General features: G+C 47.3%; 5 protein-coding genes across 5 annotated transcripts; 3 read left to right on the plus strand and 2 right to left on the minus strand.

Annotated features, from left to right (window-relative positions):
• Positions 1-393: 393 nt before the first annotated feature.
• JR316_0005266 (Cytochrome P450 monooxygenase 75) lies at positions 394-3156 on the plus strand (the record flags this gene model as incomplete). The annotated part of the gene is made up of 17 exons (XM_047891026.1): positions 394-706; positions 767-837; positions 898-927; positions 977-1013; positions 1068-1127; positions 1177-1189; positions 1245-1380; positions 1439-1832; positions 1887-1909; positions 1973-2005; positions 2063-2219; positions 2266-2392; positions 2457-2531; positions 2601-2644; positions 2698-2813; positions 2872-3042; positions 3115-3156. The coding sequence occupies 17 exons, from the start codon at positions 394-396 to the stop codon at positions 3154-3156; spliced, it is 1842 nt and encodes a 613-aa protein (XP_047750787.1).
• A 408-nt stretch (positions 3157-3564) lies between these two features.
• On the plus strand, positions 3565-5553 carry JR316_0005267 (uncharacterized protein; the record flags this gene model as incomplete). Its single annotated transcript, XM_047891027.1, has 4 exons — positions 3565-3862; positions 3919-4225; positions 4277-5207; positions 5269-5553. The coding sequence occupies 4 exons, from the start codon at positions 3565-3567 to the stop codon at positions 5551-5553; spliced, it is 1821 nt and encodes a 606-aa protein (XP_047750788.1).
• A 597-nt stretch (positions 5554-6150) lies between these two features.
• On the minus strand, positions 6151-10499 carry JR316_0005268 (Pentatricopeptide repeat-containing protein 5, mitochondrial; the record flags this gene model as incomplete). The annotated part of the gene is made up of 5 exons (XM_047891028.1): positions 6151-6217; positions 6275-6363; positions 6432-6926; positions 6980-10258; positions 10311-10499. 5 exons carry the CDS (start codon positions 10497-10499, stop codon positions 6151-6153), a joined length of 4119 nt encoding a protein of 1372 aa, XP_047750789.1.
• Positions 10500-11071: 572 nt separating this feature from the next.
• On the plus strand, positions 11072-12423 carry JR316_0005269 (Oxidase ucsJ; the record flags this gene model as incomplete). Its single annotated transcript, XM_047891029.1, has 6 exons — positions 11072-11348; positions 11408-11692; positions 11758-11946; positions 12012-12073; positions 12133-12211; positions 12278-12423. The coding sequence occupies 6 exons, from the start codon at positions 11072-11074 to the stop codon at positions 12421-12423; spliced, it is 1038 nt and encodes a 345-aa protein (XP_047750790.1).
• A 570-nt stretch (positions 12424-12993) lies between these two features.
• JR316_0005270 (Metacaspase-1) lies at positions 12994-15534 on the minus strand (the record flags this gene model as incomplete). The annotated part of the gene is made up of 15 exons (XM_047891030.1): positions 12994-13020; positions 13078-13098; positions 13152-13305; positions 13369-13433; positions 13493-13558; positions 13623-13958; positions 14002-14022; positions 14077-14163; positions 14211-14252; positions 14301-14351; positions 14400-14437; positions 14496-14558; positions 14613-14673; positions 14742-14827; positions 14886-15534. The coding sequence occupies 15 exons, from the start codon at positions 15532-15534 to the stop codon at positions 12994-12996; spliced, it is 1767 nt and encodes a 588-aa protein (XP_047750791.1).
• Positions 15535-15989: the final 455 nt, after the last annotated feature.

Genomic DNA, 15989 nt, shown 5'->3' on the forward strand with positions numbered 1-15989 from the left:
TATTTTTACTCGGATTTGCGGATTTGCGAATCCTTCAAGTATTTGTTCAATCTTGCCGCATAACAAGCTAACAAGTCTGGGGCGCTTGTCCGGGCAAGGCTATTTTACAGCCGGTATCGCCGTCGGGTATTCCATTTGGTCATTTCGATGACGAAAATCTACCAAGCCGAAGTCTCTGACCGCCGCCCATGCTTGACCGTCTAGTGCCACCACCAACTGCGCTGCCAGCTCCTCCGTTGATGCTAATCTCGCTTGGAACTTGTCGGAACGTCAAAAGGTAGGCAGCTTTGGTTGTCCTTAAACATCGACCATACACCCAATTCCACCACCCAGTTCATCTGATAATTGAACCGAAACTACCTCTCTTTCCACTGCGAACGTCTTGCACAAGTCATGGAACTTCCGCCGGGGTTCTTCTACACTCTCGGCCTGGTGCCTTACTTCACCATTCCTTCAGTGCTTGTCTTCTATTCGTTTAGGCTGTTGCAAGCATACCAGCCAGTCGCCGCCCTGATCCCTACCTGGGCCATCGTCATTGTTGCAATCATCGCGCGCCCAGTCTTCTTCTACGTTGGGTGGTACTACAAGGTGTGGCAGGATAGGAGGACTGCTGCGGCCAATGGGGCGGTGTTGGCACCCCACATCAAAGAGTCGGCGTTTGAGATTATTCCTGAGTTGATCTCGAGCAACAGTACTGGGTATCCTGGTAAGTCGCCCCGTCAAAATTCGAAGCCTTGTCTCACCCCCATCCTTTCGATTAACTTAGGTGGAATGATTTATCGGTGGTCGAGGATACATGGATACACGTACCAGCTAAGTCTCATCACCAGTAGCACCGTGCGTACTCGTTATCTACGTACTGTATCAATAACAATAACACTTTTAATTCTACAAAAGGTCGTTACAATGGAGCCAGATCACATTAAGGTATCGTGGTACGGGAATGTTTATTTCACGCATCGTTGACTTCGAGCAGGCCATACTTGCAACTCAATTCGATTCATTTGACAAAGGTGGAGCGAAGGGATTCAATCCAATTACGTTTTGTTAACTAATTACTACCCAAGGTTCAACCTTCATCTCCCAGATGACTTCTCTGCTGGGAACCGGTGTTTTTAATGCGGATGGTAAGTACTTTTTTTTCTGCGAAGGGCTTTTACTTAAGTTGACATGCAGGTGAGATGTGGAAGTGAGCTTAACCAACTAACACTGTCTCTGGGATACAATTAAACATATAACTTTAGATTCCACCGTGCAATGACACGCCCCTTCTTTACTCGCGAAAGAATTAGCGATTTTGATATCTATGACCGAAATTGCGACTTGTCGATAAAAGCTGCTAAACAGAGGCTCAAGGAAGGGTATACTGTTGACTTCCAGGTACGCTTGTCATCTAACATTATTGTGCCACTATCGCTCATGGGCGCATTCACTTTAGGACCTTGTTTCGCGCTTCACTCTTGACTCGGCTTCTGAGTTCCTCTTTGGAAATAACGTAGGCTCCCTCTTAGCCGGGATCCCTTATCCTCCATCAGCATCCAAAAGAGCGGATGAGTATCATACCCACCCTTCCACCATTTTTACAAAAGCGTTCTCGGCAGGCCAATTAAAATCTGTTGAGCGCATTGGGTTGGGTAAAGATTGGCCTCTTGCGGAATTATGGAAGGACCACGTTAAACCGTTCAGGAAGGTGATTGATGACTTCACAGAGCCATTGATGAAAGCAGCATTGGAGAAACGGGAGCGCGATATGAGGGAGAAAGAGAAAAACCCCGAACTGGACGACGAAGAGGATGTTACTCTATTGACTCATCTGGTTAGGCATACTCAAGGTCAGTGGATTAATCGAGTTCGCTAACTGCAATATAATATTGACCTATTTTTAGACCAAAAAATCATCAAAGACGAGGTGAACGAACTAGAGCTTACAAGAAAATATTGTTTTTACTCACCATTACTTTCTATTTTTTAGCTTGTCAATTTGATGGTTGCTGGCCGTGATACTGTAGGTACTCACATTTTGTATCACATCTAAGTAAACTAATCTGGTCGTCCCCTTAAGACCATGTGCCTCTTGACATTCTCGATGTACATGCTCACTCAACATCCGGATATTGAGAAACGACTTCGCCAAGAAATATTTGATAAGGTCGGTCCCAATGGTAGGCCAACGTACGATCAGATGAGAGAAATGAGATACTTGAGGGCTTTCCTTAACGGTACGTCTGTCTCTGATGTCTTATACTCCATGAACTTCTTAAACAGATTCACTTCTTTTTGTATGCATACGTTTTAGAGGTTCTGCGGCTTTATCCACCTGTGTACGGTCATATTTACACATCCATACCTCCTTCATTAAACTGACTACGGTCGATGACACATTATTAGGCCGGTTAATATGAGGTCTTGTCAAGTTTGCCAGTTCTTTAGTGCTAAGTACTCAATTTCGTTTTTAGAACGTCAAACAAAGATGTTCTGTTACCGACTAAACGGGCGGGACAACCACCATTGTTTGTCCCCGCGGGTACCAGGTATGAATTGTTAAAGACTTTTTTTTGGTCTAACTAACCTATATCTCTCAACCCTAGTTGCATGTACAGTATTCTAGATATGCAAAGGAGGACTGATTTATGGGGACCGGACGGTAACGAATACTCACTTGAGCAATGATTCAAAGATTAAACCATTTCCATTCAGCCTTAATATTTGACCCTGATCGATTCCTCGACGAAAGATTGCACAAATATCTGACACCTAACCCTTTCATTTTCACTCCTTTCAACGCTGGTCCTCGTATTTGCCTTGGTCAACAGGTCAGTATCATCTGTAGTCGGGACCTATGGAAATATTGATCCACGTGCCCCTCAATAGTTCGCATATCATGAAGCCACGTTCTACCTCGTTCGTCTACTTCAAAACTTCAAACACTTTACGTTAGACTACGCCACCAATTCTCCTCCCCCGGCTGATTGGGCACAAGGGGAAGGGTTGAAGAAAACGGAGAAGGTTTATTTGCTGGCTCATCTTACAATGTATATCAAGGTGAGTCTTATACTTCCATCAATAATTTTTTTTTATCGAAGTTGGATGCGATGTAACTTTTTTGGTTTTCAGGACGGCCTTTGGGTTAACATGGAGGAACTTAACGCGAACTAATTTGACAGGGCTCTTGCTCTCAACATTAAATCACAAGACATTTTTGTGGATTTCTTGGATGCGATGTCAAGATATAGTTGTTACAATGGCCAATTAACCATGTCGCTGTTCTTGAACGATGATATTTGTTGAAATACCACTTGAATACCTCACTGAAAGCAGTTCTGCGTTTATAATAGAACATGGCTACCCTCCTATTTTTAAGATCTAATACCATGTACTGGAACAATTACATGCAGTGGGACTTTATGTTCACCGGTCATCCTTGAAATAAGACTTGGGCCCGGCTGCAGATGATGTCGGTCGCGTGTGGCGCGACGCGTACAGCCATCACGTGTCAACAAAAATCAATTTCCGTCACTGTTCTGCAACCTTCGAGTAGGGAGCCTACATCTTCGAAAAGAACTCATGCGGTTGCGCATTCAAACACAAAACCCGTTACCCCCGTTGAAAGCATGGTTTACACCAGACGTACAGGAGACACCTGAAACTATCCACGATCTCAAAGAAAACCTTTGTCGGGAGGTTCATGTTCTTAAAAATGGAGCACTCAAAGCGGAACAATTGACATTGCTGCTTGATGGGTTCGAGCTCTTGGACGACACTCCTTTTGACACTGTCGTGAGAGATGGCGATCTTATTTGCATTAAATCAAGACCATTGGATCGTACAGCGAACTCTAAAGTGGCTTTGGGGGGCGAGCAAGGTGCGCCGACCGCGAGCTCTTGTATTTACACTGTGAACTGATGTGCTCCGGTACAGAAGTTCCTCGTGGGCTGAAGAGGAAGCGTTCGATTAGTGTGCGCGAACCAACCGTAACTTTGTCAAAAAAGCGCGTAGTCAAACGCGCTGAATCACCAGAAGATAGCAGCTCTGAATCGGATTCCTCTTCTTCGTCTTCCTCCTCTTCATCATCGTCGTCGTCTTTATCTTCATCCACGTCGTCTTCATCCTCCTCCTCTTCCACCTCCACCTCCTCTTCCTCTTCTTCTGCCTCTTCATCACCCCCGAAGCCACAGTCATCTAAAGCACCGATCACTGTTGCGTCTAAATCTATACCCACATCAGGGTGAGCTCAAATTCAAATTGCAATATACTGTCCTATATTTTATCTCCTTAGCCAGACCGCCACTTACCACACTCCTCCGGGCTTTGGAAAGCCTGCTACCCACTCAAGAAACCAGCGCCGTCGGAAAAAGAGAGAATTAGAAAAGGCCGCCGCTCTTGCTGCAAATGCTCCGCCGAAAGGCAGCTCAGATGCTAACTCACTGCCGTTAGGGCAACCAAGGACACGAAACGAGCCTGCTGCCGCAGGCCCCGTGGTCCAGTCTACGCCTACGCCCGCTCCTCAACCAGCGCGCGTTGAAGACGTGCAAGAAAAAACTCCCATTAGGAGCGAAGATGCGAGCTCCAGGAGCACCCCGGTCTATATCACCAAAGATCAAGTCATGATGGGCTCACTGCGAAACAAAAACAAAAAGAAGGGGTTCAAACTTTCCATGGCCAATCCTATTCCTCAAAAAATCGTATTCTCCGCTGAGACGTCTGCAGGCACAGCCCCGAAGGACATCGTGGCTCAGAATGAACCACCGGCACCTGCGATGGACGTGGATTCTTCCCCGCATCGACCTCCTCCGAAGGCTGCCCGGCCGCCACCGCGCCTTGTTCCTCCATCCGAACTACAAGACGCGGGGCTGCTCCCTCCCAACATGTTCGTGACGAGCGTAGATGTCGAGGCTGGCATGTGGGATAACATCAGCGCTGAACAGCAATCGTCAAATAAACGCAAGAACCGCAAAAAGGCTGCCAAATCGCGAAATGAAGACGAGTATTATACCCGGGACGATTGGTACGCCCGAGATGAATCTTTCGCTGAAGACTATTCCTCTGTGGCGCTGCCATACTCGGAGGAGGTCGAGGCGGATTCAAATAGTAAATACCCGTCGACATCAGATCACTTTGACTGGGAGCAAGCAGAGCAGGTCTGGGACAAAAGTGCGGTTGTATCCAGCTCTGAGCAGCTAGTAATTGGTGCCATTGTCGGTTGGAAGGTTCGTCAATTGGGTCTTGTCGATGCTATGTTTCTCCACATCTGACATTATATTATTGTAGGAACTTGCCATGAATCCTCAAACACTATCACCAGAATTTTTGCTGAGCGCTGCGAAGATCATCCGCGTTGAAGCGCCTACCACTCCTACACCATCAGGGCACCAAATATCAGTAGCAGTTCGAGCTATACCTCGTTCTGGATCGAGTCAGGCAGCCTTGTCTTTTGGTCTTGCTGGAGATTGGGATGCAGACGGAGAAGGGGAGGGTAGTTTGGGTGAAGAAGAGATTCTTTCATGGGCTGAGGGAATGGAACCCCAGTGGCGCATTCTAAAAGGTCTGGATTGATCGACATTTAATTCTACAGTAGAAAACTTTGATGATATGCCCCACAAGGCATTCTGCTTCATCTATCTTGTAAATGAAGATCTCTTATTCAACTTCGCTTCTCACACTTACTGGTTTTGTATCGATATTTCACACCAAACGGCATTGCATCACATTTTTCAATCAAACTACTACTCTACTTTTAATGACATACATGAGCAAAGCCACGCATGTACCCTATGTATTCGTCCAAGCAATGGACGACACACGAGAAGCAAAAACGCCTACACAAGATGGCGCAACGAGGGGGATAGGAGGCGATTCTAGGTAATATAAAACAAGTCAGGCATGTAATGTAAGTACACTTGGGATGGATGATATCGATTGATCGACAGGTTAGGGTGCGTGAAGCAGAATAGATATAAAAATACACATATCCTTAAGGAGGATGGATGGTTATGCTTCGGTCGTGAAGAATTACAAGTGGTCAAGAGGGAAGGACGTATTTGAGTGATTAGAGTTTTGATGCAGATGATTGGACGTTTAGGTTGGATGGAATTGCAAGGACAGAGGTAGTGTTGGTGAAGAAATATCCGTTAAAAGGAAGGGATATATGAGTTATAGTGGTACCGAGTGGTCGGTCAAGACTCCACTGATACGGTTATAGACAGCCTCCGGGTATTGTCTACAATTCCAAAATAAAGATCAGGGACGAACGAGAAAGAAATAATATTGAACGAACCTTTCTCTCAACCGTTCCAGAAGCGCCAGTGCACCCCGACGATTACCGCATCCAAGTTCCGCGCGAACCATCACTTCCCAAGTCGAAGGCTATACAATAGTACAATGTACGAGATTAGTGAAAAAAAAATTGCTGATATAAACATGGAAGCACATACCTCACGGTACACAGGCTCCATGACGGGGACACCAGGAGTGTTCGAATCATGCGGTGCATGGTTATTTGGCGCCGCCACACCCGTTGGTGGGTCCAAAAGCGACTCAAACACCGCCCTTGCCTGGTTCATATCGTTCACATTCGCGTATCCCTTGATCAAAAAGTTGGCAATGTACGCCGTCATGTGCACGCCGCTCTCGCTCATCTTGGACACATACACCGGAATTAGGTCGGTGCGCTTGTGTGCGACGATGGCGTTGATGAGCGCCTCAAATACGACCGCGTCGGGAGCCGGAGCGCGAGGTACCTTGTGCATCGTTTCGAAGATGGAAATGGCCTTGTCGAGATCTTTGTTGACACACCCATACGCATTTATGAGGGACGCAAAGTGGGCCCCAGTGATAGGCACCTCCGTATGTTTCTGCAACTGAGCGAAAGTGGCTTCCATTTTCGCGAGGTCAATTGGCTCGATAGAGCCATATGCATCCATCAATAGCTAACAAGTTTGAATAAATAAATGAACCAGGAGAAAAAGGATTGTCGGCATACCTTGTATGTATGCGAGGAGGGCTTAACACCGGCTCTGCGCATCTCCTCCCGGAAGAATAAAACGCTATTCCTGATAGGTTTCGTGGTTGTGTAAAGCTGCATCATCGTATTGTATGGCGGAACCCTGGGCTTGAAGTCCGGAGCCTGTGTCATCTCAGTGAAAAGCGACTCGGCCGACAATACATCGCCCACGCGCGCACATGCACCAATGACTGCACCATACGTGATCGACGACGGGTGGATTCCGCTAGCCTTCATTTGCTGGAATAGCTCGATCGCATAATCCGCCTTGCGCGCCTTGGAAAGCTTCGAGATGATATTGTTGTACAGGTACAGATTAGGTTGCACGCCGTGGGCGATAGCTTCATTGAATAGTGAAAGCGCAGCCGACGCATCATCTGTGGTATCCTTAACATGCTGAATTAACACTCCGTACCCATCAGCAGAAGGACTGCCGCCCGCCTCAAGTATCCGAAGCCGATGATTATGCGCTGCTTCCAGATTTTCCGAATGGCCTAGGGCAATAATCATGCTGTTCTCGATCGAGACCCACGACGCAAACTTCGACTTCTCCTCGATGGACGGAAGTACGGCCTGTGCGATCTGATACAGCTCCGCAACCTTCTCTGTCTCCTTTGCACGCCCTAGGCCTTCGATGAGGCGCGAGAACGTGTGGGGCATCGGCACGACGCCCTTTTCCACACCCTGAGAGAATGCCTGGTATCCTTTTATGACATCAAACTCGTACCGACGTCCCACGCGTTTAAAGGCAGCCGTTTCGATGACTTTAGTTTGGTACCTATCAATGCGGAGATGGGAGTTCTCGCTCTCGGACGTCACGGGCATAGTTGTGCTTTCCATGCGTTCGATGGACGGGTTAGGCAGTTCCTTCAAAGCATTCTCAAGAGCGGCGAGGTTCAGTCGATCAAACTGCTTCCCGGCTGACTCATATGATGGGCCCAACTTCACCAGGAACTGCTGGCGCGCTTTTGGATCAGGATACAGTCTTCCCAACACATCTAAGGTCTTGCGTTGCGTGTCGAGCTTGAAGATGGAAAATTCGATTTTTTGGGTTGACAAGTCGTCAAGTAGGCTAACTAGACCATTGAACGCGTATCCGGGGATGGGAGGCAGATTTTCAGGGTTTCCGTTAACCACATTCGCTTCCAAGTAGGCTGCATAAGACAGAAGGGTTTCCCAATCATTGACACTGAGCTCCGAATAAGGTATGAGGTTCTGGAACCGCGCTCGGCCGTAGGCATGCAGGATGTGAGGTGCAAACGAGAGCTGTTTGGGCAACGCCAGATTCTCCCCCATGCGTGCCAAGGCAAGAGCAGAAAGGAATGGAAGCTCGCCGTTGCGGTTCACCAACGTCGTGGTAACATGGTCAATGAAGTCTTTGGAGGTGTTGCGCAGCCATTGGAGTACATGAGCGAGGCTGCCATCGTAATCCGCTTGGAATTGCTCCAAAATACTAGTAGTCATCACAGCGCATGCCGTCTCGAAGTCTCCTCTTGAAACGAACGCCTTGCAGATATTGGTCTTCATCTCCAATTTTTCCTGTACCGGTTCATACTCAACGAGGTCGTCCAAAAGGAACTGCAGGGTTTGAAGAGCCGTTTGCTCGTCGAGCTTATCCAAGTTGTCCATGTTTGCACGATGGATCAGAACGTGATCGATTTGCCGAGTGTGGAGACTGTCCTCTTTGCTAACAGACCGGTAGATAGTATACAGGCGATTGAGTTCCTGGAGATTGCCCTCCGCTGCCAGTGCATCGAGAACCAAGTGCCAGGCAACGCTATCAGGTCGCATCGCTTTGCCGCCCAAGCCTTCGAAAGGACTCGAAGGTGTCTTTGCCTGAGTCAAAAGCTGGTTGAACCATGCCAATGCCGATTGAAGATCGCCTCCAAGAAGGAAACCTGCAATAACTGTGGTGAACGTAGACGAAGTGGCGATAGGAATGTCTTGGGGAGTGAACCGGTCACCCGCTGTCGAGTTGACCATTCGTTCGACGAGTTCAATGGCTTTGTCTGGCATCTCGGCACGGAAATAGGCCTCAATCATTACGTTCCAAACCATAATTTGCGCCCGTCGCTCAGCATCGGCCATAGGGAGAGGGTAACGCCTGAGTTTGCCTGAACGAGATGCGGTAAGGAAGGCTTCGAAGATGTGTTCTGCTTCTTCGATCTTCTTCGCATTTGAAAATGTCAAGATCAGATACTCATAAACGTTGATGCCAATTTTCATGTCCTTGATGGCCTCCAGTTGCGCAAAGATGTGGATGGCAGCGTCGACGTCAGTATGGCCTGCACATGCTGACAAAAGTTTGACGTAAGTTGAATGCGCAAGTTTTTCCCTGCCTCCAACAGCCAATACACCTTCGAAAAGGGATAGGGCTGTCGAGAAATTTTGTTCTTCCTTGAGTTTGGCGATCCTGTCCTGGTCTGCTTCCATTGACGCGACTTCCATGCGACCAACAAGTGGCACCTGTTTGGGGCGCATTTCCAAGGTAACGATGGCTTTGCGAACTTCTTCATCGCGAGTAAGAAGGGCACCAATGAGAGTTTCGTATGTCTGGACATTAGGTACCACCGACTGGCTTAACATAGTGTTGTAGAGCTGAATGATACTTTGAATAGGATGTCCGGCGAGGCGAGTAGTGGCCAAGGCGTGTAAAGCAGCATTGAATTCTTTCACTTTAACCTTCGGTTTCTTCAGCAGATGGCGTACGGTATCTGCGACCACATTTTCGTCCCCCAATTTCTCCAGACGCCCGAATAGCTGGACGAAGTCGGATGAAGATGAAGATGGAGTAGGAGCGCCTGGGGTAGGGGAAGGGGGATGCCCTTCTTTTCCTGCGCTCGCTTTTGCCTTCGGTAGTTCCTCGACATCCTCTAGTGGGACGTCCGCCGATGGGGTGAGCAAAGGACTCAAAGGCTCAGATGTCGAGTTTCGGCGGATACGGAGCGGTGCAGAGCTCGAGTCAACGGGATCTGCAGCAAGAAGCCTTTCTTTTGCTGAAGCTAGAGTCTCTAGGGGAGCGAATGTGTGTTTCGCCCGCCTGTGTAGTTGAACGGTCTTGAGGACGCCCATCTTTTCACCGCGTTCAACGCGACCTGAGGTACCCATAGACACACTCGAGCTGCGCATCCGAGTGGTCTTGGGTGTCCTCGATACCACTGGCCTTCGAGGTGTGATGTCCTCATTCTCATCTGTCTGAGATGAGAATGCATCCTGGGATGTGATTGCATTTGCCTGGGTCACTGCCCGTCCAGCGCTCTAAAGTACGGAGTTTAACACAGTAAAAGTGCACCATAGATGTATCACATACATTATATCCATAAAATCGACTGCCTGTATTGTATTTGGAGCCGCCTGGACCTGGACCATTGCCCCAGCTCGAGCCTGAGCCCGACGAAGGGCCTGACGACTGGAGTTGGAGAACATTCCTGAGAGTGTGGGTTTGGTTCTGGACAACCGCGACGGCGCGAGTTGTACTATGGAGGATATGAGGCAGCATAGGCCTCTAGAATGGGATTGGGGGGCACCAGACCGTCCAAACCGACGATTCTGTTGCAAGATGACTCTGACTCCGCGCTTACACGTTCCAATGCCGAGCCGATTCGTTTTTGAATTTTTGTTTACACACGCTATCGGAACAAATCGGCTTTTGCCGCCGGTTTCCTTCGAAGTTCGCACACTGTCATTTGCTTCCTTTCCTGAGATCACGGAGATGATCGAACTCTATTCTACACTCTAAAACGATACAAGCTATGTATGTTTACAGTGATGCTCTTACATCAGGTTTTGAATACAGAGGTGCATGTTCTTCAAAAACTTCGGACAAGAAATACTCATGAGTTTTCTGCCCACGCTTTGACTTTTGTCATCGTAAACACAGCGAAGAGACAATAGTAAACTAGCGCCAAGTTGGCAGATGTGGCCTGGTTCAGAAACAGGTGTATGTTCGCCTAAATTAAGCCTCTTCCCATCGTCATCGATAATAGATATATATCGCTGCCTTCTGGGACACTGAAAGAGTTGGTATAACCGCCTTGGCATTATACTTTAGCTGCAAGTTTCGACTGAAACATGGCCGATATACACCAAAGCATCTTCCTCCTTGGAGCTACAGGGTACTTGGGATCCCAACTTCTCGTTCTGCTATCTGCCAGCTCTATAAATTATCATGTTGTTGCACTCGTGCGCGCCGCTAATCAAGAAAAGGAGGAAAAATTGAAAAGCATCCACCACAACCTATCCGTGGTCAAAGGATCGCTGGACGATCACGAAATCATCACAGAGCAAGCTTCTAAGGCCAAGTACGTGATCAACTGTGCTAGCTCAGACCACCCAGGCAGTATCAAAGGTGCGCGATGCCGTTTATCAATTCACTCGAGCCATACTCAGACAGAGCGCCACCCGCAGCCATTCTTGAAGGTCTTGAAAAGCAATCTGCTAACCGCCCAGGCGACCCGCCTGTATATATCCACGTATCAGGACTCGCGCTGCTCAACGACAATGCTAGAGGAGAGCTCGTCCCTGAGGACCAGATCCCTAGATACACCGATATCGGATTCAGCCTCGATCAAGTCCCGGACGACGCGCCCCATAAAAACTGTGACAGTCTCATCGTCGCTGCTGGTACCAGAAGGCAGAACCCCGTGCGCACCGTCATCGCATACCCGGGATGGATCTTCGGCGTTGGTGAAGGTACAAACAATTGCTTCTTTTGCATTACTTTTGTCCTCATTCCACATAATGCCCAATGTTGCCAGGAATAAAAAAGTCGACACGTGCCATTGACCTCTTCCTGAACACCTGGAAGCCGATTAGATACGCTGGGACATGGGGACCAGGTCACAACTCGATGAACAACATCCATGTTAAAGACGCCGCAAACGCGTTGTTGCTCATTCTTCAGGCAGCCATCGACGGAAAGGCAGATGAAGGCGCGGAAGGATTCTGTGAGTCCCGTGAAGAACCTAGGGGTTGTCTAAAGTGCTTTAACTGAGGATAATATTGGTTTCAGACTTCCTCGCAGGCGATGAGCCTAATGTCACTTTCCACGATATCGCCACCGTCATGGGCGACGTATGTGGAGTTCAAACCTCCCTTGACCAGGCAGTATAACTGAAATGCCGATTTTGCAGATGATGTTCGAAAAAGGCGTCCACATTAAAGGCGGGTCTGAGGCACTCCCCACGTCAATCACAGAACCATACGGAGAATGTGAGTCATCGCGCCAGACCCATTTCTTGATACTACCAGCTATATTCATTCCATTCCATGATACAGTTTTCTGGAAATTATTCGCCGCCAACCACCGAGCAGTTCCGCAGAGACTAAAGCGCCTGGGTTGGAAAGCCACAGAGACTTCAAAGCTGCCACTTCTCGAGTCTTTGCCCAAAGAGGTAGAGGCGGTCCTGCGGCAAGCCCAGTAAACGGACAGATGGTGTGGGCATATGAGCCAGGCGCGTGACATTCGCTGAACTCGTTACAGTTGTATCTGAGTCATACTATGCCCGTTATTGAGTGTACCTGCAATATGTCATAAACGGTGTCTCGCAGCGAGAAAATAGTATGTTTGAGGGAAAAGGGAACGATACAGGGATAGGACTCGTACATAGTACGTGTAAGAGAACAAGAATGCATAGATGTTTATTTGAAGTCCGACTTCCCAAAAAAAGAAGTTAGATGACGCCACGGCCCATTAGCCCGCGTAATTGGAAGTGCAAAAAACTTCAAGCTTTAAACCTCAAAAAATTAGGTGAACAATGGTGCGCTTGCTTGTGATTTGAAGTACATGGTATTTAAATAACAGGGGTACATACTCAGGGAATTCCACCGATAACAAAAGCCCTACAACAAATAAATGAGCAGTAAATCTACATCTTCAGTGTAAAATGCGGGGGTATAAGAAATGCAAAAGTATACAGCGAGTTAAAAATGAATTCAGACAGGAACGAAAAGGTTTGGATACATTTTGATGAGTGATTCAGAGCTTCAAGGACTTATGGTTCGAAATATCTATCCATATTCTGAAAAAGCATCACCATCAGAGCGAGCGCTAGGCGCTTACATGCCGTAATACTCACCAATGGGCGCAAGCTGGAAATCTGATGCCGGTGATCAGTATAGACTAAGAAAATAAAATATGTTATGTAGATACCTGAGGATCTTGAAAATTGTGTATCTCCAGATTGGGTGGCGGGATCACCTTCTTTTTCTTCCCAAGTTTAATCTCAGTGTTCCATTTCTTGACCTGTCTCTTATAGTCTCGCGACTCATCGTGCATTTCGATGTAGCTTCGGTGGATGTCATGGCTACAATTAAAGGGGTAAGATCATCCGTCACGAGCCTGGAAGTGGGTGGTAGAAATGACATACCTAACCAGCGTGAGTACATCTTTGAGCTTCCGTCTCGGCTGCTCTCTCAGCATCTTGACCAAAAACTGGGAGGTGCACATATTAAACTGAGTTATCAATGTTAGATTAATACATATCCACTTACTTGAGTCATTGTGGAACCATCTCTAATCCATGTTACTTGGCTGTCTTTGGATGACGACAGACAGATCTGTCAGGCAAGATGCCGATGAGCTATGCAGTCCATATGACTACTAAGAAAAAATGAGACTTACGACGTCAGCTTGGGGTACATTCCTCCTCATGAAGATGGGATCTTTCCTGCAATTACCATGACAATACAAGGAGACAGGCGAGGCAATAGCTCTGCCTGAATTAGGGGTAGGCATGCTGGTAGGAACGGATGCTGTGTACTCTGAGATTTCCGTCAGAATACGTGGTCGTCTAATGGGCGGTCGTGGTTTGTTGGACGGATCTCCAGATGGAAAATGCGGTGGAGGAAACCCGGTCGCACGACGTGTTGAAGAGGGACTGGCCAGGGCCGACTTGAGAAGAAAGTTGTTGGGCAAGGTAGCATCGAGATTGAGGTGCTCGAAATAATCTGTCATGTTCTGTCAGCCATGCGTATAGAAATCAGAGAATTTGTCCTCTCACGATCAATTTCCAGCTTCCGTTCTAGCATCATATGTTATTAAAAAAAGGTTAGACCGAAAAACTGAATGAACACACGATTTTTTGCCAGTATTGTATCTGTTCTCCTTTTCCCTCTGTTGAGCCATGGAACATAGACTCGGTTACATCTAAAATGAGGGAGATCTTCGAGAGAGTGAGATGTTCAATCAGATATTTCAGGAGCATCGAACACTACCGAGGAGTGAGCAGGAGTGACAGGAGTCAAAAATCGCCTAAACCGATATGAGAACTGGAGTGAAAGGAAGAAATAATCGACGCACTGTCAATGAGCATGTCGATGGGAGAGGATCAACAAGTAGTTGTCGAAGTTCCTGAGCGACCGATGAGTATAACACTAAAATTTTATTTTGAAATCATACGTTGTCCATGATTTCCTCCCCATCGGCAGTCAAAATAACTATTATGGACGTGTAAGTGATACGAAGCCGCAATATAAGAATTCAAGCTAGACGCACACTCGTTCTTCCTGTCCTCTTCTTCCTCGTCGTCCGTATCTTCTTGAAATGAATGGCCTACGACTAGAGGAAAGGTGGTTAACTGACCACAACTGTGGAAGGTAGAGTAGATTTTACAATAAAAGAAGAAATGGTCGTTTTGTTTAGCCCCCTCTACAAGTATTTGTATCTGGCGGACCTTTGATAGATTTTATCAGATTACAGTTTTTAACACAATCTATAAAATGGATCAATGACGACACATACAATGTTCTCTCGCGTGGGATGAATAGACCCTTCTTTGTTGTCGTCTAATAGAGAAACAATCTCATTCGGGTCATAGCCATACATATCTGTCGAAAAAATAAAATAAGTGACTCGTAAATGGCGCGCTGTGGCTTGTTGTCGCACCTTCCAGGAGAGAGCGCATGTCCTCCACATCACGGTGTTCGCGACAGGAATATTCGTTTGTAGGCGGAAGGTCATTCGTAGAAGGAAGGTCGTTCAGGTCCTCACGTCTCAAATTATTTCCAACACCAATAAGGAGCGCCCTCCTCCTGATTTTCGCTGTAACCTGAGATTCTCGTATGGAGGACATATCGACGATTGATTGTACATGGAGGTGAGTCTCGCTCATCGACACGTCCGATAACCTCTCTCTTGAATCCCCCACGGTCATGTTGTTATTGATATCCGGAGCATCGCCTCCGACGTTAGCGACGAACGCAGCCGCCAACGGGCTTTGGACCACGGGCTTAGTGTGATCTTTCAAGTCGTCAACCTCCACACATTCCACGGCGCTAATTTCTTCTCCAAGAGCGCTACCTCCATCAATGTATTCCAACGAGTCATGAGGAGCGTAGTAGACACTTTTTAGTAGTCGGAATGTTGGGCGTCGAAAAGCGCTCGCAATTTCGAGGAAGAGGATGGACTGTGAGAGAAATCGGTAGGCTTTTAGTTGGCGAAAATGTTGAACGAGGTTGGAGAACAGATGCGAGAACCAGGGACTTGGATCGAATGCGAAGGAACCGAATGGAGACAGGGTCTTGAAAAGGGGCATTTTTCTTTTGGCAGTAGGTTCAGGAAAAATTCGTCCATTCGTATTTGTACTACTAACTTCTAAGTTGTCAACACTACTGAACCAACCAAAAAAGAAGGTAAAGATATCTACCTTCTTGATCGACGTGATACTGATCCATCATCCAAGAGTAGCGCGGCAGGCAGTGTTAGAACCTAATACAAGGTAATGGTCCTCTTGCAAAAACCACGACTGCTGGCATGGGGGTCAAAGGAAAACGTGGTTTGAGATGTTGAAAACCAAATGAGTTAAGCAGCTTATCAAAGCCCGGGTTTGGCTGCCTCGGAGTAAGTGTCTCCGCTTAGTGGCAGCCTCCGTTCTATATATATGTATGATGGCGGCAAGTTCTATTACTATTACTTTAGCAACATAGTAACCGTGAATGATCGCCTCCAGTGAGCTTCCTAAGTGGAAAGGCTATTAGTATTATAATGAAG

The sequence above is a fragment of the Psilocybe cubensis genome, chromosome 4 (genome assembly GCF_017499595.1).
Source record: "Psilocybe cubensis strain MGC-MH-2018 chromosome 4, whole genome shotgun sequence".
Classification (NCBI taxonomy): domain Eukaryota; kingdom Fungi; phylum Basidiomycota; class Agaricomycetes; order Agaricales; family Agrocybaceae; genus Psilocybe; species Psilocybe cubensis.